Genomic DNA, 24,092 nt, shown 5'->3' with positions numbered 1-24,092 from the left:
AATTTTAGCTTCCTAAAAGATACTGCACTCTTGTTTATTTTTTATTTTTATTATTATTAAGGAAAAAAAATGAAAAGTAAATAAAAGGAAGATAAATAAATAATTAAAGATTTTGGCTTACTTTCTGCAAATTCACAGAGAGCTTGTCGAGAAAGAGTAGACCCTTAACCCTTTAGACCTTTTCTTTTCTTTTCTTTCTTTTTTTTTAATTAATAATTTTTTTGCTCTTATTACAAACCCTCCTTTATTGATGGTGCTGTGTTTCTCCTTTTTCTTCTGCAACAACCACAACTAAAACCCTTTCTTTTCTTTTCTTTTCTTTTCCATCTCATTCTTTTGTTTGTTCAAGAAAGAAAATAAAAAAAGGAGAAAAAATCTGGAAGAAAAAAGAGTCATGTCAGGTTTGTATGATCCCAACTTCTCACCTGCAAGAGCTGCTTCTCCTCAGATTAGAAGCACTCCAGATGTTGACAGGTACGCTCTGCCCCAACCCCATAAACCCCAACCTCATAGAAATAACGAGAGAGGGGCAAAAGATGTTCACTTCCCCTTGCGATTTTATTGAAATTTTGATTTTCATGTATATTAGTGTACTGAATTATGTTGTATGTGATCTGTTTGGATTGTCTGTTTCTCTTTGTAGTCAGTACTTGTCAGAGTTGTTAGCTGAGCATCAAAAGCTTGGACCTTTCATGCAGGTTCTGCCCATATGTAGCCGACTGCTAAATCAAGGTCTACTTCTCTGTCTCTGATTTTTCTATTGGATCTAGGTTTTTCTAGATTTTCATAGGTTTATTTGCGTTTTCTGCCTCTTGCTTTTGGCTTTGTGAATGGTATTCTGTGCGTGGATTGATGGTTTTCTAGTGTCATGATTCCTTACTAACTGATTTATACTAAATTCACTTCGACTCCTTTCGAACTGATGGATTTCATTTTTGGTCTTGGCTTGATCATGGAGAAGCACTTACTTTTGAGTTCATTGGAGACTAACATTCTGCAATTGGGTTTGATGAGCTGGGGGAGGACCATTGGGATCTTAACACTGTGTTTAAGATAGTTTTTGAGTACTCAAGTGGCTTCCGTGCAATGAAATTATCTGAAACATTGTTGTAATTGCAGTGAAATGGGGTCAATTATACCTTTACATTCAGTTAAGTAGTGGCTTATGAATGCTAACATAACTGAGACGGTCTCACTGGTTTTTGAATATGTTACTCTAGAACAAACTTAGTGGAACAAACTGCTATACTGTTGAAGTCCTTATAGATAGTGGAGTGGTTGTATTCAACTAAACTCATCCAGCATCAATTTCAAACTAGTCAATTGGCCACGTTAAAATAATATTCTTGAGAATTAAGCCTGAGTGCAAGAAAGATCTTGAAAAACAATCATAAAAGGGTTGGGTAGTACTAGTTATAGGTAGTTCCTTTTTCTCACAACTGATACAATGTTATTCTAATAAAAATAAATAAAGACGCCAAAATTTTTGTATTTTCAGATTTGACGCAGTTTTCCATTTTGGGTTCAAATTTAGTGGCAGAAGAGTTGGCAATAGGAGACCTATGGTGGGTTGGAAGTAGCTCTTGACTAAAAATTCAGTCTCCTCGGTGACACTGCATAGGTCCAATTCAAGTGTTTTTCAATAGCAGATAGTCAAAAATTGTAATGCCTTAGTAGTTTGTTCCAAGAGAAAATATATGGTTCTCATGTGCAACATATGAGTAGTTGTCTTCACTAGGCCACCAGATGCCTAAGAATTTTAGCTGTTCCACTAACCAATCTTCCCAGATTAGTATTGTGTTCAAGGTAATGCATCATCATGTATTATAGGAAACAGTTGACTACTTAACTCTAGCCTTTTTGTGACACAAATGGCCTATAGGTTTGTCTTCCATCATCTATTTCAGGGTTCCATTCTTTCGCTTTTGTGGGGTCTGCAATTCTTCTTTCTATTGCTGTGCTGTCTATTTATCATATTCCCGCATCTGTTTCTTAATTAAAATGCGTTTTATTTTTTTGCTTGTAGAAATTTTTCGGGTTTCAGGAATGATGTCCAACCAAGGATTTGGCGATTTTGACAGACTGCGGCATAGAAGCCCCAGTCCCATGGCTTCATCAAACCTCATGTCTAATGTTGGCGGAACAGGTTTAGGTAGCTGGAATGGTCTTCCTCAGGAGGTAATTATTTCTTCTGGCTTTTAGTTGAGCATTTTAGTATTGTATGACTGAAGATCTGAAATCCCCCCCTTCTCTCTTCTCTCTTTTTGGCTACTACCTGTTAACTTGGGATAATCCCTGCAATTGGCAGTTTGGGTAGATGATGTGAAAAATTAAAATTGATTTTAATTTTCATTAATTAATTGGAATTGGCTAGAAAATCCTTTTGCTGATTTAGTTTGATATTAAGATTTTTATTATTCACGCATTGAGATTGGGAACACTTGCAACTCGCTAGTTGTTACATTGACTTTCTTCTTTCATATAAACTTAAGAAATCATTTCTTCAACTTATGGAAAATCTTTTTGTTTGATTTTGGAACCTGAAACAAACTTTATTCTGCTTCAATCAGCTTGTGTCCTTTACTTTACCTACACAGCTACATTCTTGTTTGTGCTTTATCAACACAACCAAATTATCTTGTAGTTTTAAGATTTGAGTTTTGTTTGTATTATGCTAGAATTAACTGCAGGGATATCCACATGTCAAATATGTTATATGTCTATCTTGTTTGCTTGAATTGGACATAAACTTACTACAGAATAAAAGAGATCCAGTTGATAGTTTATCTTCTGTTACTATGTACTATACTAGGTTACATCAAGTATTGATTGCTTTGGCACATGGAATGAAATGGGGAATGCGAAATGTCTTTAAGGAGTAAGGTTGGGGTGGTCTTCTTTCAGATTATGTTATGGGGACAAAATATGATTATCCAGATTGCATATATGATGAAATATATGCAAAAAATCATATACTAGATTCATAAGAATTACCACAAAGATTATCTAATAACCTCCAAGTATAATAAATTATTTTCAATAACAAAAATGCTATTTTAAATACTTATGTGCTATATCCAGATCCTAAAATTCACAGCACAATAATAATAGTGATAACAACAAAATTATTTGAGATTTGCGTTTGACTGTTTGCATTTAGGAACAGTCATTTCAGTGTCGTAAATTGCTAATATTCATAGTAGCAAAAAAAAAAAAAAAACAAAAAAAGTTAAGTTGCTTTAAAACACTATGATGACACAATCCCTCTTAGTGAAAAGACTAGGGCCCATTATATAATTAATTCAGAAGCAGTTGTCTTTAAAGAGAAAAGGGTGATCCTGAGACAAAAGTTGTGGGATCCTAACTGTTGAAGCTCGAATCTTTCCCTGGCACACCTTGGCTATACTGGAGAAAATGGGGACCAAGGAGATCAGAATTTAGAACTTTAGATAGGGTGTCTGGCAAGAACGTTTATTGGCTAAGTTGGCTTAAGGTTTTTGTAAGAGTTATGAATTCTGATAGAACTACCTGTAGCACCTGTTCTCTGGGTTCATGTAGGAGTCAGAGCTGGCACAACTGGCCCCTGCATTGTTAGAGGCGCACACATGTGCATCAAATCTATATCCCTTAATTTTCTTCTTGCAACAAAGTACACTTGAATCATTAAATATGAACGTGACTGTTACTGGAGCTTTCTACCAACTCCTCCAGGGATGATCTACATGCCCTAATATAAAGCTGGTATCCTCTAACCAGCTTAACTCAGTTTGGCTGGCTTGCCAAGTGATTGGATCTTGTACTAAAGGGGCATTTGCATTTTGGTCTCACGGGAGGCCAATTTTTATCATCCGCCAGCAAATCATTTTTTTACTTATTAGAAATGTATACGGTGATTGGTTTCATCAGCAAAAGTGATACCCTCTAATTCCAGTTCAGATAAATTCCATTGCTTTGTGAAAATTTTTCTCAGATTCAATTGTATGGGGTCTTTGAAATGGCATCTGATCCTACCTGTGATAATATTGAATTGGAAAGAGTATGCTCAACGCATAGGGCTTGAAGTTTGAAAAGTTCCATTGCATAATTCCTTGTGTTGCAATTATGACGTGTTTGTTCTTATTATTTGTTTATATGTGTTAATGTGCCAGAACATGTAGCAGTTTAATTTTATGCTTGCTCTGTTGCTGCTAAGTTAAACATTCAGCTATTTTATTTTTCTTTCTCCTATTCTGTTATTAGAGGCGGGATAAGTATTGTTTTAGGATCATGCATGATATGATGGCTTCCAGTGTCTCTTTATGTCTCTAGTTCCATGTCGTTTGATCCATAAGCTATTTGATCCTCTATTCTTCCATTTCTATGTTATAATAATAAAGTTAAATGTTTCATTCAGAGATTAAGTGGGCCCCCTGGAATGACAATGGACTGGCAAGGTGCACCGGCGAGCCCTAGTTCATACACTGTGAAGAGAATTTTGCGTTTGGAAATTCCAGTAGATACTTATCCAAATGTGAGCTTTCTTTTTTCTTCATGTTCTGGTGTTATCGTGTTAAATTTACCCAGAATTCAGTTTATTAAAATAGGATCTTGTAACAAGCGTTACAACTTTGCTGTCTGCTTCATGTTTGGTAGTTTAATTTTGTTGGGCGACTTTTGGGCCCCAGAGGCAATTCATTGAAACGGGTGGAAGCTACCACAGGCTGCCGTGTATACATTAGAGGGAAAGGATCAATAAAGGACCCAGACAAGGTAGTGGATTGATGCCCATGCACATTCTTTTGACTGTTAAAATTTGCTCTTTTCAGTGAGGAATGCAGCTGAAGAACATTTATGAATGAATTCCCATGAATAAATCTGCTTTTCTGTTCCTAATATTTTTATCTGATTCCATCTTGAAGGAAGAGAAGCTTAGGGGAAGACCAGGTTATGAGCACCTGAATGACCCACTTCACATCCTAATTGAAGCTGATTTACCCGCTAATATTGTTGATATGAGGCTGAGACAGGCACAGGAAATTATAGAAGAACTGCTTAAACCTGTGGTATAAATTCTACTACTTTATTATGTTTGGAAATACTATGCAATATTAGGATTTTGTAATCATTAAGAGCATTGATAGTGTTTCATGCACTTTTTGGAAATTCTGGTCTTCCACATGATATGTATTTTTCTTGGATGAGTCGAGGAACAACTATTGAAGAACTTCTAGGATTTAATGTCCTCACAGTTTTGTGTTTTAATGCAGACTTTTAGCTAGTATATATTTTACTTTTGTTTATCTGAATTAAGTGCTGACCTCTGCTGCTTAAGAGGAGTAGAAGAGAGCACGTCATAGATTGAAAAGAGAAGTGATTCAGGTTGGAATATGCCCATATTTGTCTGTTTGTAGAACACTGAAGTACCATGCACAATCTAGTTAAATTTCTGTAATTTCTGTCCAAGCACTCGCTTAAAAATTGAAGTCAAAATACCAGTGTTCTCATGACAAGCAGCTTTATAGTCTATGGCTCAGTTCTAATGGAGTGATGATTAATTTACCGTGTCTTGGTATCTCATTCTCCATGCCATTGTACCAGCATGCATGCTGGACTTTGATGAAGGAAAAAGTTTGAATTTTCAATACCATTTTTGCCCTTTTCAGGCTAAAGTATCTTTTGCATATGCAGGATGAGTCGCAAGATTTTATCAAGAGACAACAGTTGCGGGAACTAGCCATGCTTAATTCAAATTTCAGAGAAGAAAGTCCTGGGCCGAGTGGTAGTGTCTCTCCTTTCAATACAAGTGGGATGAAACGAGCAAAAACAGGCCGTTAAATTATCATGTTTAATCCCATATGTAATGGTTTTCATCCTGCAAATGAATTTCATCGCTGAGTCTAGCTTCCAATACATCTCAATTCAGCACAGCTATAAAAGAATAGGCTAACAGTTACTGTTGGTGAGCTTTCTTGTTGGGGGTTTCTTTTATTTTTGTTATTTTTCTCCCAAGATAAAAGACGAATGGAAAGCATTCAAAAAAAAGGAAAAAAAAAAAAAAAAAGACTTACATAGCTGGTTCTTGAGTTTAGGCTTGCTGAGGTCAGTTATTTTCCTTCTTTCTTTCTTTCTTTTTTTTTTTTTTTTTTTCTTCTTCCTTAAATGTACAACTATATTCATTGGATTTATTCTTGTGTTAGCAACTTTAAGGAGTGTGGAATATATATCAATGCTGCAAGGGGTAGGTATTAAAAAGACGATGAATCGAGGTTTGTAGGTGTCTTTTTTTTTTTTTTTTTTTTGGCATAGTGTGGTAGAAGTATTGACTGTTGAGTTGAATTGTCACTGTTGGGTCTTTTAAGTTATTCAATTCTTTTAAAATTTTATTTGGTAGCATGATGAGTGGTATTGCAATCTTTTTGAATCAAATAAATGTATCCACGGAAGGCTATTGTCTGGTAAGTTTTAATGAAAGCTATGAAATAGCTATATATGTTAAATCGAAATGAAATATGATTAAAGGCATGATAAATACCAAACATGCTGTTTTTATTATTATTGTCTGAGGTTAAGTGTTTCACAAACAATGACTTAACCATCTTATATGAAGCAAAATAAAGACTCTTGGTAGGTGATGAGAGTGACCAGATGCAAATCTGGAATTTTACTTGGTTGATTTGGTCCATAAAAGTCACGTAGACCACGCAATTAACATATTTTCTAGGCATATTATTTAGATAGATTTTCACTCATGCACTGAATCAATAAAAAAAATTAGTTACCAAACGATGATATTCTTTACCATTGACCTGAAAGAATAGAATAAAATGAAAATAATGTTGATAAAATCTCTATTTCATTGATTTGGTTCATTTTCAAACCTATAAACCGGGTTTATGAATAACTTTATTTGGCATAAAATGAACTTTACCCATTAATTTGATTCGTTGAAGGATTTAAAAATCAGAAATTATTTGCAAAAATACTCCGACCTGCCGGATACGAACCGGAATCCTAAGGATAGCAACCAACAACTAGTCCTCCGCTCTCCTCCGCTCTACCGACTGAGCTAAGGTAGCATGGTACCTTTGTTCACAACTAAAATATAAGGTATAAAAGGAACAACATACACGTGGCCTCGCAAACTAGAATGGCATATAGGGTTTTAATTTTTTAATTTTTGCTGCATCGCCCTCACTATATAACGTTTATATTCACCACTTTCGTCGGTGTTCACGGCTAGCGTTCATTCTCCGGCGATTCCATACTTTTGTCATTCGCCCCTTGGCAGCGTTTCTGATTAGTTATATTCGACATTAGATTTGATTGTTCAGCTAATTACAGTGATCGATCAAGGATCACCTTGATTTGTCACCTACTTTCGCTTCATTTTCATATATAAAAGGTATGCTCTTATTATCATTTTAGATCTTTCTTTGAATCCAGATCTGTGAATTCATTTTATTGATTTTTTTGATTTTTTTTCTTCTCGTTTTTTGTTTTAGGAGTTTAAGTTTTGATCGAGAAAAATGGCTACGGCGGCCCAGCTTCGTTGTTCTGCTTTTGCAAGTCAATATCCGAAGAATTCTCGTGTCTCCAATGCCGATTGTCCTTCTACTGTCTCTTTCCCATTTTCAAATCCCCAAAATCGTTCTCTTAACCTTCTTCCTCTTCCTCATTTGAAACTTGGCAAGCCTGAGCTTTCATATGGCGGAGGCAATGGCAACAGCGGTGTTGGTCGTGGGCATGGTGGAAACGGCGGTGGCGATAGTGGAGGTTGGAGTGGTGATTCCAATTTCGAGAATTCATCGTCGTCTTCAGGATTTGGTATTCTAGCTCTTTTCCTCAATGGATGGAGATCTAGAGTAGCTGCTGATCCACAGTTCCCTTTCAAGGTTTTGATGGAGGAATTAGTTGGTGTCTCCGCTTGTGTTCTTGGCGACATGGCTTCTCGCCCTAATTTTGGACTGAATGAGCTCGATTTCGTTTTCTCAACGCTAGTTGTTGGTTCTATATTGAATTTCACTCTCATGTACCTTTTAGCACCTACAGCTTCAGCTTCCAGTGCAAGTCTCCCTGCAATTTTCGCTAATTGTCCAACGAGTCACATGTTCGAACCCGGTGCATATACTCTAATGAATCGACTCGGCACTTTTGTGTATAAAGGCACTATATTTGCAGCGGTGGGGTTCGCGGCAGGACTAGTAGGAACTGCATTATCGAATGGATTGATTTCAATGAGGAAGAAGATGGATCCAACTTTTGAAACACCAAATAAGGCGCCACCAACAGTTTTAAACGCAGTTACCTGGGCGCTTCATATGGGGATTAGTAGTAATTTGAGATATCAAACTTTGAATGGAATTGAGTTTTTACTGGCTAAAGGACTCCCTCCTTTGGCTTTTAAGAGTTCAGTTGTGGTTCTTAGATGCTTGAATAATGTAATGGGTGGAATGTCTTTTGTTATATTGGCAAGGTTGACAGGGTCGCAGAGTGTGGGAGAAGCGAAGCCAGTTGCCGTGGAGGGCTCAGAGAAGGAGAAGTTGCTTGATGGAGGAGAGGAAATGCGGGGTAATCAGTCGACATTCAAGTGATGTGATCAGATTAGATATGCGTTGCGAGTTGTGTTTATATGTGTAATAGCGAACAATAAAGATCGAAACTTGATGAGTAGTCATGTCCAGGATTTGGCTTTTAGTTCTTCACAGGTGTTTCTGTTGTTCGGTTTTATCTAATGATTGAGCCTTGATTTAACAGTTAAACATGTCATTGATGTAGGCTTGTTCTTTGGTGAATCAGTCTTTTTACAATGTTTATATTAAGGTTGTGTTTGGTAAATGTTAATATTAATATTGTGGCATACCAAACATGCCCTTGTCCAGAACTATATCAAATTACAAACCCAGACGCTACACTCTTCCAAATTAACCTCCACATATTGAGAAAGCACAAATACAGTATACATTAGAATCACAAAACATCCTCAAGTTGAGGAGTCCTCTAAGCTAGTCTACAAAATAATGGCATGTAATATCTATACTTTGAACTTACAAAAAAAAAAAAAAGAAAAAAGGAAATTCTATCTAACTGCCTCTGGAGCAGAATTGCAGTATGGCGTGTGCAAGCAAACCAACTTAGTACACGTTAAACAGAGAGTAGCAAACCCGACTCCGACTGCAAGCCCGATGCCACCTTTCCTTGAATCCAACATTACTGCTCTCTTAATTATCCTTCCAAAGGACGGTATTAATCCTCCGCATGCAAAAACCATTATGTGGTCTAGACCGCTGTAGTCGATTCCTGCAAGTATGGCTCCAATAGCAGATATTGGACCCATAAAACCAATTAAAGCTGCTGCTGCTAGCGCATTGTGCCAGTTGTCAGTAGCACCAAAAATGCAGCTAGCAACAGCTGCACCACGGGGAAGCCCATGTAGAGAGACAGGAAGGACCATGTGCCGACCAAGTCCATAAGCTTTTGGTGCAGCCACCCCTAGTGCAAGCCCCTCAGCCAATGCATGAAAGGCAACTGCTCCGCATGAAAGGAATGATTGAAGGGTGTGAATACTCATTGGAAAGCCAGTTATCATTGGTAAATCAGTTGATGATGCCTTTTTGCGACCCGGAAAACTTAAAATGCTAGAGCTAGAAACATGGACAAATGCTGCTCCCAGCGCCAGCAAAAATAAAAGAGAGAGGACTCCCATCTTTGAAGACAAAAGAAGCTGCAGTGGTCGCCAGGCACCAAGGACAAAGGCAATTCCAGATGCTGCACCCATAAGAAGGGCATGCTGAAGATGGAATGCAAGTGCAAATGTAACAAGAATGATGCCACCAAGTAATGGCCCTAGGCCAAAAAGCAACGAAACAAAGAAGCCTGAAGCATCCTCTGCACTGAAATTTAATAAAAAATTGAAATTCAGTAGTAAATAATAAATCAAATACAAGAATAGCAAAAAAAAAAAAAAGCAGTTGCAAATAATAAAGTAAATACTAGAACAGAAAAAAAAAAGATTGAATATGATGACATTTGAATTAAAATGTATAAGACAAGTGGGAGGAAGAACTTGAGATTCAGAAGAAAACATCAACAACCAAGCAAGCGTTGCCTAAGTACTGAAGTAACAAAATGCAAAGTTACATTTTATATTACAGATGTTGAAAGCATATATGGTCCAAAGAATATGCATTCACTATAATACCATACAATCAAATGTTCATGGGAACCCAAAAGCTATTCATTCACTATAATACCATACAATCAAATGTTTATGGGAACCCAAAAGCAATGGTTTTAGGTCACCTTCAATTCACGTATATGACCAAGATTTTAAGGAAGATAAATTGTTCCTAATAACCATTTAGGAGTTGAAGCTGCATGTCATCTGTAACCAAGTATTAGAGAAAAAGATCGCAGCTGTTAAACTAATGGACCACTTCTGTACACTAGTATCAGCATAAGCATGTTAAGGACACGTGATGTTATAGTGAATCATCAAGCATAATGCATAGTGGCTACTTCCAGCTATTTATTTTTGGAAAGCTAAAGCTCCATCGCAACTTACTTATAGTCATGGTTGAAATTTTGGAACATGATGCTTAGTGCTTCCATAAATGCCACAGAAATTGTAGCCGCTGAGGCCACTTGAGAAGAAGAGGCTTCCTGTGATAAAGCCCAGACAAGATTAACACCATGTGCTATTAGGATTGTGAGGTCAAATTACTACCAAGGTTATTACCTTCATCCCAAACATTAAAAAAAAAAAAAAAAACATTATGTTACCTTCCTCCCAAACATTACAAAAAAGAAACCATTACTTTACCTTACTTTACTTTAATAAACCTTCCCCCATCCCATCCAAACAAAGTGCAAACCCAGAGTGGATTCAACCAAACAGATACAAATTTAGCGAGAATTACCTTGAAAGCATCTGGAAGAACTTCTGCAATGACCATCCAAATCATACATCCAGCCGCAAAACCAGTACAGAAAGGCAGGAATTTGTTAAATGCATCAGCACATATAAATGAAGGAACTGCTACAATTGGCTGCAGTGAAATAAATTAATTTCTCAGCAGTTGAGAAGCTGAGGGAATCCACCCACTTGCCACACAATCATAATTGAAAAGAAATTTTAAGCCACAAAAACATATTTATTCATATCGTGCTGCTCACAAATTTTCTTCTTGGAAAATGTAAAAACCACCATTACGCTTGTTTGTATGGTTAATAATCACACACGCACTTGAAGATGCAAATTGGGTGATTTACTACATCTGACAAGTGCAAATAACCTAAAAGGTCCACTCATAGTCTGGGTTTGTGCCTAAAAAAAAGTGGGGCATAGATATGTATCTTGGTCTGGTAATGGTATGGGATTTTGGATTCATAAAAGTTGAGATATTTCTATTTCCAATTTGCAAGTATTAAGCTAACCGAAGAAACAAATCTGTTGAGTTTACCAGAGGAAGTACTGAGGCATGCAAGCAACTGATTTATCAAAATTGGCAGCACACCTCAAGACAGAGGTGGAAAAGGCAACTCTGTTGCAGACTGGTTAACTTCACATTTTAATGATTCAAACAGACTTCACTATCAATATCATCTTCAAGATCTTGCTTAGCTCCAAGCTGCTATCTTCTTAGTGATCCAATGAAAGAATAGGGGAAAAGAGTAGAAGAAGATTATGCAACTTGATTAACTAAATTTTGAGTTAGCAAAACCCATAAAATGCTCCAACTACTTGCTGGAGATACTTCCATACCCTTGACCCATCGACATCTAAGTTGCGCAAGATATCACATTCCTTAGATTGGGCGAGTTTCTTGCCCAACCATGCTTTGATTTCCATTTTCCCAACTGCAGGACAAAGGTTTCCTACATTAACTGAACAAAAAAATTTAATGCAGGGTTGGACTGGACCAAGCTCTACCCTATCTTGACACTGTATGAAATATGATCACAGAAGAAACCTTCAGATACCTTCAACCCACAGAAGTAATCTGAAGACTCACTGCAATATGAAAAATGATTTTACATGCCATGAGTTCAGGTTGATAGATCAATATCTATAGAGCAGCCAAAGAACATTATAAGAAACCAATAAAGGACATGACAGTTCACCCAAGCTTATCATATTGTCAGAAAAACCACTAAAAATGTATTGCTCATTGATTTACCTTATTTCATTTTCCTTTAATTTTAGTGATTTGTGTATCTAACAAAGTGATCATAACATCCAACTAGTTCTTGTAAAATGAATTATACCAGGAGTCATAAAAAAGCAGTTACCTGAGGCAGCGATGTAATTACACTCCATAACATTGCATTTTGTGGAGAAACACCTCTTGACGCAAGAACCATACTCACAGCTAATCCTTCTGGTATGTTGTGCACAGCGATTGCCAAAGTTACCAAAAGCCCTTGAGAAAAACCCTTTGGGCCAGCAAAGGAAACTCCAACACCAGAGCCCTCACCAAATGAATGGAGAGTCATAATTCCAATAACAAGAACAGCTTTAGTTGCATCAGTACCTTTTATGTCCAACATACTTACTTCCCCATATTGTTCAAGAAACTGAAACCCGGAAATGAATTACAACATGAGAGATAAATACAGAAGTGAATACAAGTAGCAAATGCACAGATATTAAATCGATTGATTTTCATGAAATTGATAAATACAAGGTTCATGTCACTATTAAAATTGGAAATGCACTCGTATTATTTCAACTTCTTAGTCCAGCAATGAAAACATCAAGAAAAGGGTGAATGTTACTTTAATCTGTGGAGCAATCAGAAGTCAAAGACCATAAGCATGAAATAAATTTCAGCTAGGAGGATAAGAAAATTAATAGTTGAACTTGAAAGTCTACCAATTACCTTCTTGCAAAGCAAAATGAAAACTCCACCAGATAAAATCCCAATAACAACCCAATTACCAGCACCATGGTCCTGCCCTTCCTGTATGAGGTCAAAGCTAGCAGCCAACATCACTCCAGCAGCCATTCCATTGCATAACCCAGCCCACTGAGGATCTAGCTCTACAAAAAAGAATGGAACTGCACCTAAACCAGTAGCAGCAGCCATGGCCAATGTAAATAACGCAACAGTAGATATTGAAACCCTGTTGTGACTGCCCTTCCTGTCACCCAGTCCACCACTTGTGCTCTCAAAATCAATGGAACTCTCAGTACCGGTGCCATCTATAACATTGTTCCCTACATTTTTATGTGGGGGAGACCTGAGCCTTCCTGGAATTTCACTTTCAGACTCTGCCAAAATGCAGCCAAAGAATGCAAAGGAGAACAGAAAATATAACAGTGCTTTCTTGAACACAAATTGCATCTTTGCATGAACCACCAAATAATTGCTTCTTCACAAAAGATCCCTCATGTAAATTTGCTACTTTCCCTAAAAATACTTAGCCGCAGATGAATTCATGAAACATTGTGATAAATACTTCACCACAGATGAATCCAAAACTTAAGAATCAAGAAATCAAAATTTTCTGGAATGTGCTAGGTTCAATATCTGCTGCAGTTTAAAGTTGAATGAAAAATATTAATTCAATCATTTCTAGGATAATAATACTCTTAGTTGAAATATAAAACGAAATGATCTCATCTACAAGTTTACAGAACAAAAGAGTTAGATTTGACCAGAGATAACAATTCTAAGAACAATTCCAAATGTATTACATAATCTAAAAGAATTCCAAAATCACATGTAAACAAATTTAACTCGAAATCAAATAGATAATAGACCAATTTAATTATACTTTATAACCTACTTAAAATAATTAAATAGCAACGTCATACTATCTCAAATGGGTTCCTCGTTTAACTTGAAAACTCGTAAATGAAATTGAAATTACAAATTACCAATGTGATTCTATTCGATCCTCCCTTCAAGCTATCTGGGTCGTTTAGGTTTCTGGGAAATTCATAGCATGGAAAATGATAATTAAAAGAAAAAATCACACAGATCGCAAACAATTAAATAGCATTAATACAATCCCAAATCCTGATTATAACCCAAAAAGAAAACTTACCGGAACAAAAGTCGCCGCACAGAAATCGAAATAGTGACAAAAAATTTTCAGATCAAATAAAACAAAAAGAAAAATTGGACAATAACAATATAAAAGGAGACAAAAGGAACTATAAACCCTGACTTGTGATTTTGAGGGATTTTAATAATGAAATTAGGAATACTTTGTTAGCACGTTGTTTTGTTTTCTTATCCCTCAAAACCACCAAAACAGAAACTGCGTGTGCGCCTTCTTTAATCGGAAAAAGAAATGTTTTTCTTGTTACTGTTAATTGTAAAAGAAGGAACATTTAATTTATAATTACACTATAATGACGTCGCGAAACACGAGTGGAATATCCGACTTTTGTTCGGGCGACAAGCTAGGAGTCAGGAACCGGATAAAACAGTATTTCGGATGGATGAGACGACTTGGCGTTGCTCTAGAGTGACTTTTTTTACGTGGAAAATCACGAGAAAGTCCATTACAATTGACTTGTGTGCCTTTGTGGATATCTTTATTCAACCTTTTTTTTTTTTTTTGAGAATGAATTCCACGTAATTAGTTCACATCACTATAATATGTGCTAAAATTTTATATTCCATTTTCTCAAAAAAAAAAAAAAAAAAAAAAAAAAAAATTCCATCTGTACATTAGTGTTTTATTAATTGATAAAATAAGTATTATAGATGGACTTTGGTTAATTTAATGTTTATATAGATAATCTTATTATTTGTCTCAATTTTTATTAAATATTTTCATTAAAAATGAAAACAAACGTACAAAATACATATTGTAATAAATTATAGTCGCAATTGAACATTATTGTTTTTGAAAGCTATTATTGAAATGATAACTTATTATTAGTAGACGAGAGTATGATATCTTTTATAAAGAAATAATTAGGAATATAAATTAAAAAAAAAAAAATACAAATATTCGAACCTATCTGAACTTTCATGTATTTATTATTTATGTTCTTCTTTCAGTGAACTTCCTATCAGGTCTTACAAAATAGCAACAATTTTTCTTTTCACTTTGCACAAATAATGTTTTTTCTCTGTTCACATGATAGAAAGGAAAAAATGGGGTATCAATCCACTTTACAGCAGCCTAAAATTCAACATAAATAAGAAACTGCACTCGTTTTGTGAGGATTTGGAAAAGATCAGGTACATAGAACGGCAACTCTGCATCAGCGAGGATTGATGGTGGGAGTTACACCACTGATAAGATCACTCCCTAAAACGCTGGATGATATATATGGACCAGTGGTTGAATTGAACAAAGATGATGACGCTGATGTCGAATTGCCAGAATATGTGGAAGTTAATTTCCCAGAATACTGGGATGTGGATTCTGAAAAGATGGAATCAGTTTCTGGCTCTGGCAGCATTTTAAATATGTTCTCTAGCTCCCTGACCACTTTTGACATCGACGGCCGATTCTCTGGCTTGTCATGGCAACAAGCAAGGGCCAATGCTATAAATCTCTCAACACATTCAGATGGATAAGACCCCATTCTGCTGTCTATGATAGAGAACACTATACCCGACTGATAAGCCATATTTACCTGAAAAAGGAAAGAAAATCCAGATATTCATCAAATGTTAATAAGAGAAGTAAGGCTTTCGAGATATCAATGGACATAATTAATTAAGTACCTCGCGGGCAATGTTTTTGCCATGTGATATTGGCTGCAATCCAGTCAAGAGCTCCAGAAATACAATCCCAAGGCTATAGACGTCGCTTTTGTCTGTCAACTTATGGGTCAAAAAATATTCTGGATCAAGGTATCCCTGAATGCAAATGACAACGAAATTCAAAATATAAAGTGATGGAGATAAAGAATTCTATATGGCATCTGGTAATGTTAAAAGATCACCTCCAAAACAATGAGAAATAGCATTACTTGGAAATTCATTTACTATTATCAGAACAACTCAGTTTCAAATCAAATTCCCTGCTACTAAATTTGCTACAAGGTTTGATATTTTTGAGACATCTATGTTTCATGGATGCTAGCTCATATTTATGATATATGGTTAACGTTCTGGATATCTGCTAGACATTATTCTGGTGTGAATAATGAAGAATGTCTATCCAGAAAAAGTTGAAAGTCTTTGTTAGTTGTTTGGGGGTGAAACGAATTCAATCATCTAAATAATAGAATAAAATAATATACTAGTCAATCATCAGGATTTGAAAACAATCATCCACAATTTTAACATGTTCACCAGCCACACTATCATGGCTATTTAGAAAAATTATTAGCACATTCACTAGGCCAATCAGGCATTCTTAACTTTAACACCTAAGCAAATGACTGAGTTAAACTTACTGGAGTTCCCTTCACTACTGTGGATATATGATTTGGCAAATTCCCTTCATCATCTAGGACTGGAGCAAGACGTGACAGCCCAAAGTCAGCAACTTTAGCAGTGAGCTTGGAGTCCAGAAGTATGTTGGTGGCCTTGACATCCCGGTGAAATACTGGAGGACTTGCCTCAGTATGGAGGTAAAGAATGCCCTTAGCTGAACCTAATGCTATATTTAACCTCGTAGAAAAGTTCAGTTTGTCTTTAGCTTTAGCTGCATATATACATCAATTGTCGGTCTCTGAGTTTTCATATTATATTATGTCCTAAAATATTTATGCTCTAGCAGCACAAATAATAGTACATATTTGAATTACTAGGAAATGTTTCGATGGCATCAAAAAATAAGGGTAGCAGATTGGCAACATAGGATTGTTTAATATAATGGCCATTTGTGACGTTGAGTTATCAATTATTCACTTTATTCTAGCAGATTAACCTCCTAATCTGTTTTTAAATCTGAATCCATTACATATCTTAGCATTTGAATATTGGTGATTCTAGAAACCAGATACTGAAAACATTTTTCTAAGAATATCATCAAGCCTTAGAGAAGATATAGAACCATAAATTTTACAGATTTTGGTACCTGAAAGCCAGTCCCTCAAGGTGCCATTGGGCATGAACTCATATACCAGAATCTGTCACAAACAAAGAACGTGAGGAAAACTTTTCGTCTACAATCAAGTAAATTCTCACATATATAAGAATTGGAAAATCACTACATGTGATTTAATAGGAAAGCATGTCTCAGCAAACAAGCATGTGAAAACTTCCCAGTCTCTTCATTATCTGTTTGAAATACAACATCCTTATTGAAATTATCCCTAGAAAAAAAGCTTTGGACTTTTTCCTGTATAAAAATTGTTACTCATTTTATAATTGAGCGAGAGAGATATATTCTCTATGTTGAAAACTTAAATGTGTGAAAGTATCACCAATGAATGAGATGGCAAGGACCTAGACTTTCATTGCAGCATCTATTCCAATAGAAGTGGCAAGCCTTTTTCTGGAACTTCTACTGCTTTTTACTTGAGGAGCAACGTTTCAGTCTCAAATGGCCGTTATGCATAATGCATCGCCAAATCATAAGAGACCTATCTTTGGAAGTGAAATCCAAAGAAGTCCCTGAGCCCATATCCCCGATATTTAAAAAATAAAATAAAATTACAATACAGAATGCCCTTCTCGTTTGATTTGAAAAAACACTCAAAGACAACACCTGCAAGCAAAGAAGATATAAAATGACATCTGAGAGTTCAAAAATTACCTGCTCTCCTTCTTCATCACAGTATCCGACCAATGAAACAAGATTTCTGTGATGTAACCTGGATAACAATCTAATCTCGGTTAAAAATTCTTTTTGGCCTTGCAAGGAACCTTCTTCTGCACGCTTTATAGCCACAATTGTGTTGTCACCTAAAATTCCTCTATAAACCTTTCCATAGCCTCCTTGACCAACTAGAGTTTTACTGTTAAAATTTTCAGCAGCCAGGGCCATTTCTCTAAAAGTGAAGAATTTCACACCATCAATTTTCATTGATACCTTAGAGGCTGCAAATGAAACAACAACCTTATACACTTTCTTCAGCAAGAGTCATAAATGATACTTTACCGTAACTAGTTCTCTTTAGTGGCAGTATAGAGCTTACATAACCGTTTTCTTGACAGATTCCGATGGTATCTAGCATGCCTTCTCACAATCAGAAGTGTGACTGTTATGGATGCTACAATGGTGCAAATGATTGCACCTATTATAATTGCTGCCCAAACTCCCTTGCTGATTCTTGTCCTTTGACCGCCGTAACTCACTGTTAGTGAAAAAGAAACACACACATATCATCATTAGAAATATGATCATTTAGAGATAAGTTTTGTTCAATCAATCTAATAAAAAGCATAAAAATTTCAAAGCAAAGAGAAGATTCCATAATTTCAATTCTGCCAATGCACAGCCTAGCCTGCTGTTTATGTTAGATTATGATAGATATGCTTACTCTATGTGCTGAATATTTTCTGAATTAGAGAAGGCTATGTAAGTAACTTTCATATAGGGGAATACCGTTAGAGATGCGCACAGTTACTAATTGTGAGCATGATATACGAGATCAGCATTTTGTCTCCTCACCCACTTTTAGTTTATCTGGGTGAACGCACATACATGTTGGTAGACACCTTTGATGGAAATTTAAGTATCAATGAGAGAAATTTCTAAGGGTAAAGATATGACAGTTAAAAATGCAACCAGACTCATTTTTTGGTCATAACTAAAAGGCGATGGCTACCTAGTTTTATTTATTTATTCGAAACAGGTGATTTCTACCTAGTTGAAACTTCAGGTTCAATGCTAACTGGAACTTGTCAGGGATTTGGTGCCAGGAAAACTATAGAAGCCATGAAACGCATGTACTAAAGCAATAATATATTCAGCTGTCTGATATGTTACTATGGTCCAAAATAGCAATGTTTAGAAGACATTACACAGCATATTATTCAATTCAGATTCAGTATCAGTTGGTGAATGATTCAGAAATTCACTCTGACTGGAAAAAGAAATACATACATTGTGAATAAGGTCCCAGAAGAGTGAAGTTGAGAAGCTCGTATGGTCCAAAAAAGTCAGTTCGAGGAAAATTCCACGATATGAACATGTGTCTAATTCGCTGAACCTCAGTTGAATTAAATGTGTTTGAATGTGCGTCCTTCCATATAGGAAAAAGCTTCAAAAACATACTTAAGCGAGGACCTTCTTCCCAAAAATATGAATCGATGTATATTTGGGAAAGGTCCAGTTTAAGAGCACTAGATAAGTACTTCTCAAATTGAAATATATATGGAGGAAAATAAGAAAAACTGGGGCTCTTAAGCTGGTATCCAATTCTAAGAGGTGATGCACAAAAGCATCGCACAGGGGATGCTGGGACATATTCAAAGAAATAATCTGTAGGACATCCTTGAATAGGACATGTCATTGTAGAATTTGTTGAGCTTTCAGTTCCATCATCTTCAGTTTCAGTTTCAGATCCACAGAACTGGCCAATGTTTGGTAAGTTGGAATTATTGCAGATAGGATTGCCACCCAATCTAAAAAAAAAAAGTGCTAAAGTAATGAGAATTGTATTGAAACAAACAAACCAAACTCACATTGCACAGATACGTTTCACTACTGGTGGACAAAATTATAAATCCAAATCCACAGGATTGCAGAATATGTAAGAAATAGATTAATTGAAACAAATTATAATGCATCTAGAAAAATAATGGGGTTGCATTGGCTATGAATTTGTGTAAAGAGATAATACCTTAGGGTAACATTATCTGGCATGTTTAGTTCCCCTAAAATGTTTGAGAGTAAATTGTTCCTGAGATCACTGCATTTTTGGTTGCACAGAAGAGAGAAGTTAGCAATATTCATTTGTTTACTACGTTTTGATATGTGAATAAAATTCATGCTGAAAATTTATAATGCTTAATTTCATTGCTATCTTCTCAATTCTTACACTATAAGTGTAGCATTTGTGCCGAAGGACACGTTCTGCCAGAGGTTAGCTGGAACGGAACCAGCAAACAAATTATTTTCAAGTGATCTGTAATTGAAAAACGTTTAGAATATAAATTTACAATTCCAGAACAGAAAATTTCAAAAAGAAAACTATAAAGTAGATAGTATCTCACAGTCTTTGAAGAACAGGAAGATTTGAGAAGCTTCCAGGTATAGATCCATTAAGACGGTTGTATGACAGATCACTGCATTCGGCAAGAATAAATTTCCAAAATAAGGACTATCTTCATCAAAATTGATTAAGCTACTGCTATATAGTGAGAATGGAGTAGTTTCTTCTCCTAATGTTCATTACTTACTCTAAAGCGAGGCAGTCAAGAACATCTAAGATTAGGAACAGTTAAATGTAATCAGAATTGACGACTTGTTTAACATTTTCAAAAGCATAATTACATTTGCAATTTACTTACATGGTTGTTGTATTAGCAGAAACTTTTGATGTTATAGGTCCAGTTAGGTAATTCTGGCTCAGATCCCTTTTTCAGAAACCAAATAACAAGTAAGACATGCATTTAAGCATGAACAGAATGAGAACACATTTGTTACAATATCAATAACACGCATAACTTACAGATAGGATAGGTTTTGTATGCTGCTTAGATCAGGAATAGGTCCATGCAAGCCACAATTTCTAAGACTTCTACCTTGTCAAACAGGAAAGGTGAAAAAACATCAGCAGTTGGGCGTCCAAGAATTGATTTATACAATCAGTATTACTGTCAATGGCTTGACCTATTGAGTCCTAATAGCATACAGATTTCTCCTCCAAGTGCAATGTAAAATAGCAACAGAAGCAGACATTGTTTAATAACTCTTACAATTTTGCTAATTTGGAAAGATTGCTATAAGTAGCTGGAATTTCAGACTCACTGAAATTGTTGTTGTCAAGTTGACTGCAAGGAGGGAAAGAAGGCGACGGTCAAAAAAAATTATTGTAATAAGAAAAATAAATATCATGTATCATTATGTTAAGCATGCTACCTGATATTTCACTGAGTTCTCACTCAGATTAGTCAATAATAAGCAACATCAATGAAGGAGGAATGCATAAAAAAGCAAGAGTGTATGATAGCAGAAATGAAGTTATATTACAGCATGAGCGATAGGAGGACATACAGTATGCGCAACTCTGGCAAGTCTGAGAGTTCTGGAGGAAGATGTCCAGATAAGTTATTATTGTCCAAAAGCCTGCATCAGATTCACATATTCTCTGTCACCAGTAAACAACATTCAGCATATATCAAAATCAAGAGAGCTAAAAAAAATTGCAGTACAAACTCACAAGTGAAGAAGAGTGGATAATTTGGACAGCTCGGATGGAATTTGACCACTCATGGAGTTGTTGTTAAAGTGGCTGCAAATTTCACATGTAAATAGAAAACACATGCAAAAAAGGTCAACTTTTTTGGCAATTTCAAGTATCAGTCAATTGAACATCCACTTACAGGTGCTTCACACTGCTCAAGTTGGCAAATGACTTTGGTATCGAACCTGAAATTTCATTCTGGTCCACTTGGAATCTCTTTAAATTTGATAAATAGCCAAGTTCATTGGGTAAAGGACCAGAAAATTTGTTTCCGTTCAAAAGCCTGCACAACAATGCGTAACATAAGCTTAAAGTAATAGAAAATGTAACATTGTTTAAATTTCTTTTCGTTGATATTAATTACTTGTAAAATATGCTAACGTCTATGTGATTTGACTTCATAAATCATAAACAATTTATCATCGAGTTTCATAAATACCATTGCAGTTCTTTCAGAATATTAATAATAGAATTGTGGGAAACACCCTCTTCATCAATTGCCAAAAAATCCTTACAATACAACTACAGCAATCAAGTGATCTCCATAACAAAAGACAGCTCACATAAACTTCAAGACAATTTCATGTTGCATTATCATTTCCTTAGGAATTTACAACAGATGAAGGAGGAGGAGGTTGAAGATTAAGAGAAGAGAGGAGTATTCCCTCACTGGGGGCTATCATACAAAATGAATTGATATCCACTCAACTTACAGGAGTCTTAAGGATGAAATGAGTCCTATCTCCTTTGGTATGCCGCCATGCAAGTCATTCCACATAAAATCCCTTCAAAAAGAAAAACAGAAAAAAAGAATGGCATTAGAATCATTCAAAGAATTCTTTGCCCAGAAATCAGATTAGTATTACATTCCATGACTCACAATATTTCCAATTTAGTGAGTTGGCCTAGCTGAGGAGCTAAATTTCCTGAGAGATTCATATTTAGTAGATGCCTGCATAAAAAATAACAAAAGGGAAATGCTCATAACTGAGGTTCTGTAACAACCAAAGAAATATCCGCATAACGCATTGCATTCAGAGAATGCGATGCGGGCAACTAAACTAAGCAGTAGACACTTCCAGATCAAAATACTAGGTTTATTTAGGGATACCAAAGGGAATGGACATAAATAAAAAATGCAAAAAAAAGGCCTGGAAACAACATACAGTTCCTGAACATGCAAGTACCCATCAGTTCCAATTTTATCGTAACACCCTATTCCAGTCCAATTTGATGTACATGGATCTCCCTTGCCCCAGTCCCTCAGATTTTTCATGGGATCAATCAAACTGTTCCTTACTTGTAGCAATCCATTGACTGCAAAATGACACAAAACAACATATTTCAATTCACTAAAGGTAGTTTAAGAATTGGAAGTAACTTCAAGTGTATTAATGGTGATTGCACTTTATGCTAAAATTTAAAAAAAAAAAAATCTTGTGGAGAAAAAATTCCACCTTCAGAGGGATCTGTAGTTGAAGTTTGGGCAACTGCAAGGAGCATCAAGTGAAAACATAACACCAAGAAAACGAATCTGTGGATACTTTGCTGCAACATCTTTAAGATGGCCTGCGTTGGAAAAAAAAAACACATATATAAGTAATTAAAATTTCCCACACAAGAATAAGCAACAAAAATTATATGTTCGTTAGATTGTTGGAATTAGATTCAATGAGATACCCCATAAACCCCAGAGCTCGGAATGAAGAATTGAACTAAAACACCAATGATAACATAAAAAGTTCCTTACTTTAGTCTTCAAAAACAAAGAATAAAGCTTTGGAAATGAAAGGCTGCAGAATTTCAGCAAGAATACAAAAGATTTCAAGTGAGCTAGCTCTCTGTGTTGCAGAGACAATTCAGACATGAAAAGCTTGATGAGATAGGAAACGACAATTTATTTAAAATTTGAGAAAGCAAGGTAAGAGAAGTCATTGTCTTTAATCTTGCTTGGCTTATGTTCATCGATCCATCTTATCAGACAAAAGATATTATTTGAATTCTGTTTGTTTAATCTATAAATTAATAATTTTCTTTAATTTCCACTTGCAATGACCATTATAAAACAAACAGAGCGGCTCTTTCTTTGGCAGCTTTTGCCTCGTCGGAAACAGAAAGAAGATGGTGTGTTGACTTGTCACTTGTTGGCGGTAACTGAATTATTTATATATATTATTTATTTATTTATTTTCAAAAATGCAAACGTTAATCACTAAATTGATAAAAACTCACTTGTTCCGTTAATCAGAATACCAGCCAAACTACACACATTAACATTAATTACTTACTATTTATGATAACAGAAATACTTACTACCATATATGCATATACCAAATCAATCAATTATATATATATTTGTGTGTATTTCCGACAATTTAGTGGAAAAAATAAAAGAGTAAAATAGTAATAGATTTTAAAAAATTCTTCATTGATTTATTTTAGTATATGAGATGGTCATATACGTCAACTGTTAACAAGTTTTATCCTTATGAAAATAGATTTAAAAAATAAAAAATATATATTTATCTATACTCAATGTGTTAACTCACGCATTTACCAATTCAATTTCGATATCCAACCTAAAAAACTTTTAAATTTATTTTTTTTTTCTCCATAAAACACCTAAATATTCTCGTTTGTTTAATAAATTTATAAGATTAAATTGGTATATAAATAAGTTCATATTATTTATATATATAGCATATTATTTCTAATATTCTTATTGTATTTTATTTTTTAATTTATCATACGTAAACGTTCTTAATAAACAAATAATTGTTTCAATACTTATAAAATTTTTAACTATAATTTTACTTAATAATAATAATAACAATCATTA

The 24,092-nt window shown here is 35.3% G+C and overlaps 4 protein-coding genes across 7 annotated transcripts; 2 read left to right on the top strand and 2 right to left on the bottom strand.

Annotated features, from left to right (window-relative positions):
* The first annotated feature begins 155 nt into the window (after positions 1–155).
* On the top strand, positions 156–6,372 carry LOC105649073 (KH domain-containing protein At2g38610). The gene is made up of 7 exons (XM_012235616.4): positions 156–474; positions 644–732; positions 2,027–2,178; positions 4,394–4,510; positions 4,633–4,749; positions 4,899–5,042; positions 5,668–6,372. Exons 1-7 carry the CDS (start codon positions 395–397, stop codon positions 5,812–5,814), a joined length of 846 nt encoding a protein of 281 aa, XP_012091006.1. The 5' UTR covers positions 156–394; the 3' UTR covers positions 5,815–6,372.
* A 593-nt stretch (positions 6,373–6,965) lies between these two features.
* Positions 6,966–8,738, top strand: LOC105649074 (alphavirus core family protein (DUF3411)). The gene is made up of 2 exons (XM_012235617.4): positions 6,966–7,381; positions 7,482–8,738. The coding sequence occupies exon 2, from the start codon at positions 7,506–7,508 to the stop codon at positions 8,568–8,570; it is 1,065 nt and encodes a 354-aa protein (XP_012091007.1). The 5' UTR covers positions 6,966–7,381; positions 7,482–7,505; the 3' UTR covers positions 8,571–8,738.
* Positions 8,739–8,893: 155 nt separating this feature from the next.
* LOC105649075 (ZIP metal ion transporter family) lies at positions 8,894–14,316 on the bottom strand. Of its 3 annotated transcripts, none has more exons than XM_020685241.3 (7): positions 14,029–14,316; positions 13,859–13,910; positions 12,858–13,511; positions 12,268–12,552; positions 10,896–11,024; positions 10,541–10,638; positions 8,894–9,869 (listed from the first exon to the last, which is right to left on the bottom strand). In XM_020685241.3, exons 3-7 carry the CDS (start codon positions 13,320–13,322, stop codon positions 9,056–9,058), a joined length of 1,791 nt encoding a protein of 596 aa, XP_020540900.1. In that variant the 5' UTR covers positions 13,323–13,511; positions 13,859–13,910; positions 14,029–14,316; the 3' UTR covers positions 8,894–9,055. The 3 variants fall into 3 exon arrangements, with proteins under 3 accessions (XP_020540900.1, XP_012091008.1, XP_012091009.1); XM_012235618.3 differs by having other exon boundaries at positions 12,858–13,508; XM_012235619.4 differs by having other exon boundaries at positions 12,858–13,249; positions 14,029–14,315.
* Positions 14,317–14,943: 627 nt separating this feature from the next.
* Positions 14,944–23,335, bottom strand: LOC105649076 (Leucine-rich repeat protein kinase family protein). 2 transcript variants are annotated; one of them, XM_012235621.4, is made up of 21 exons: positions 22,934–23,335; positions 22,711–22,822; positions 22,420–22,570; positions 22,134–22,205; positions 21,967–22,038; positions 21,393–21,536; positions 21,230–21,301; positions 21,064–21,135; positions 20,766–20,840; positions 20,519–20,587; positions 20,358–20,423; positions 20,061–20,132; positions 19,886–19,972; positions 19,688–19,756; positions 18,949–19,469; positions 18,038–18,196; positions 17,656–17,939; positions 16,975–17,026; positions 16,349–16,599; positions 15,672–15,806; positions 14,944–15,580 (listed from the first exon to the last, which is right to left on the bottom strand). In XM_012235621.4, exons 2-21 carry the CDS (start codon positions 22,808–22,810, stop codon positions 15,203–15,205), a joined length of 2,901 nt encoding a protein of 966 aa, XP_012091011.1. In that variant the 5' UTR covers positions 22,811–22,822; positions 22,934–23,335; the 3' UTR covers positions 14,944–15,202. The 2 variants fall into 2 exon arrangements, with proteins under 2 accessions (XP_012091011.1, XP_012091010.1); XM_012235620.4 differs by having other exon boundaries at positions 23,004–23,335.
* Positions 23,336–24,092: the final 757 nt, after the last annotated feature.

Source organism: Jatropha curcas, chromosome 2 (assembly GCF_041381405.1).
Source record: "Jatropha curcas cultivar XTBG-Jc1 chromosome 2, XTBG_Jcur_1.0, whole genome shotgun sequence".
Classification (NCBI taxonomy): Eukaryota; Viridiplantae; Streptophyta; class Magnoliopsida; order Malpighiales; family Euphorbiaceae; genus Jatropha; species Jatropha curcas.
Note: the sequence above shows the minus strand (reverse complement) of the source record. Positions and strands in the feature narration are given on the sequence as shown.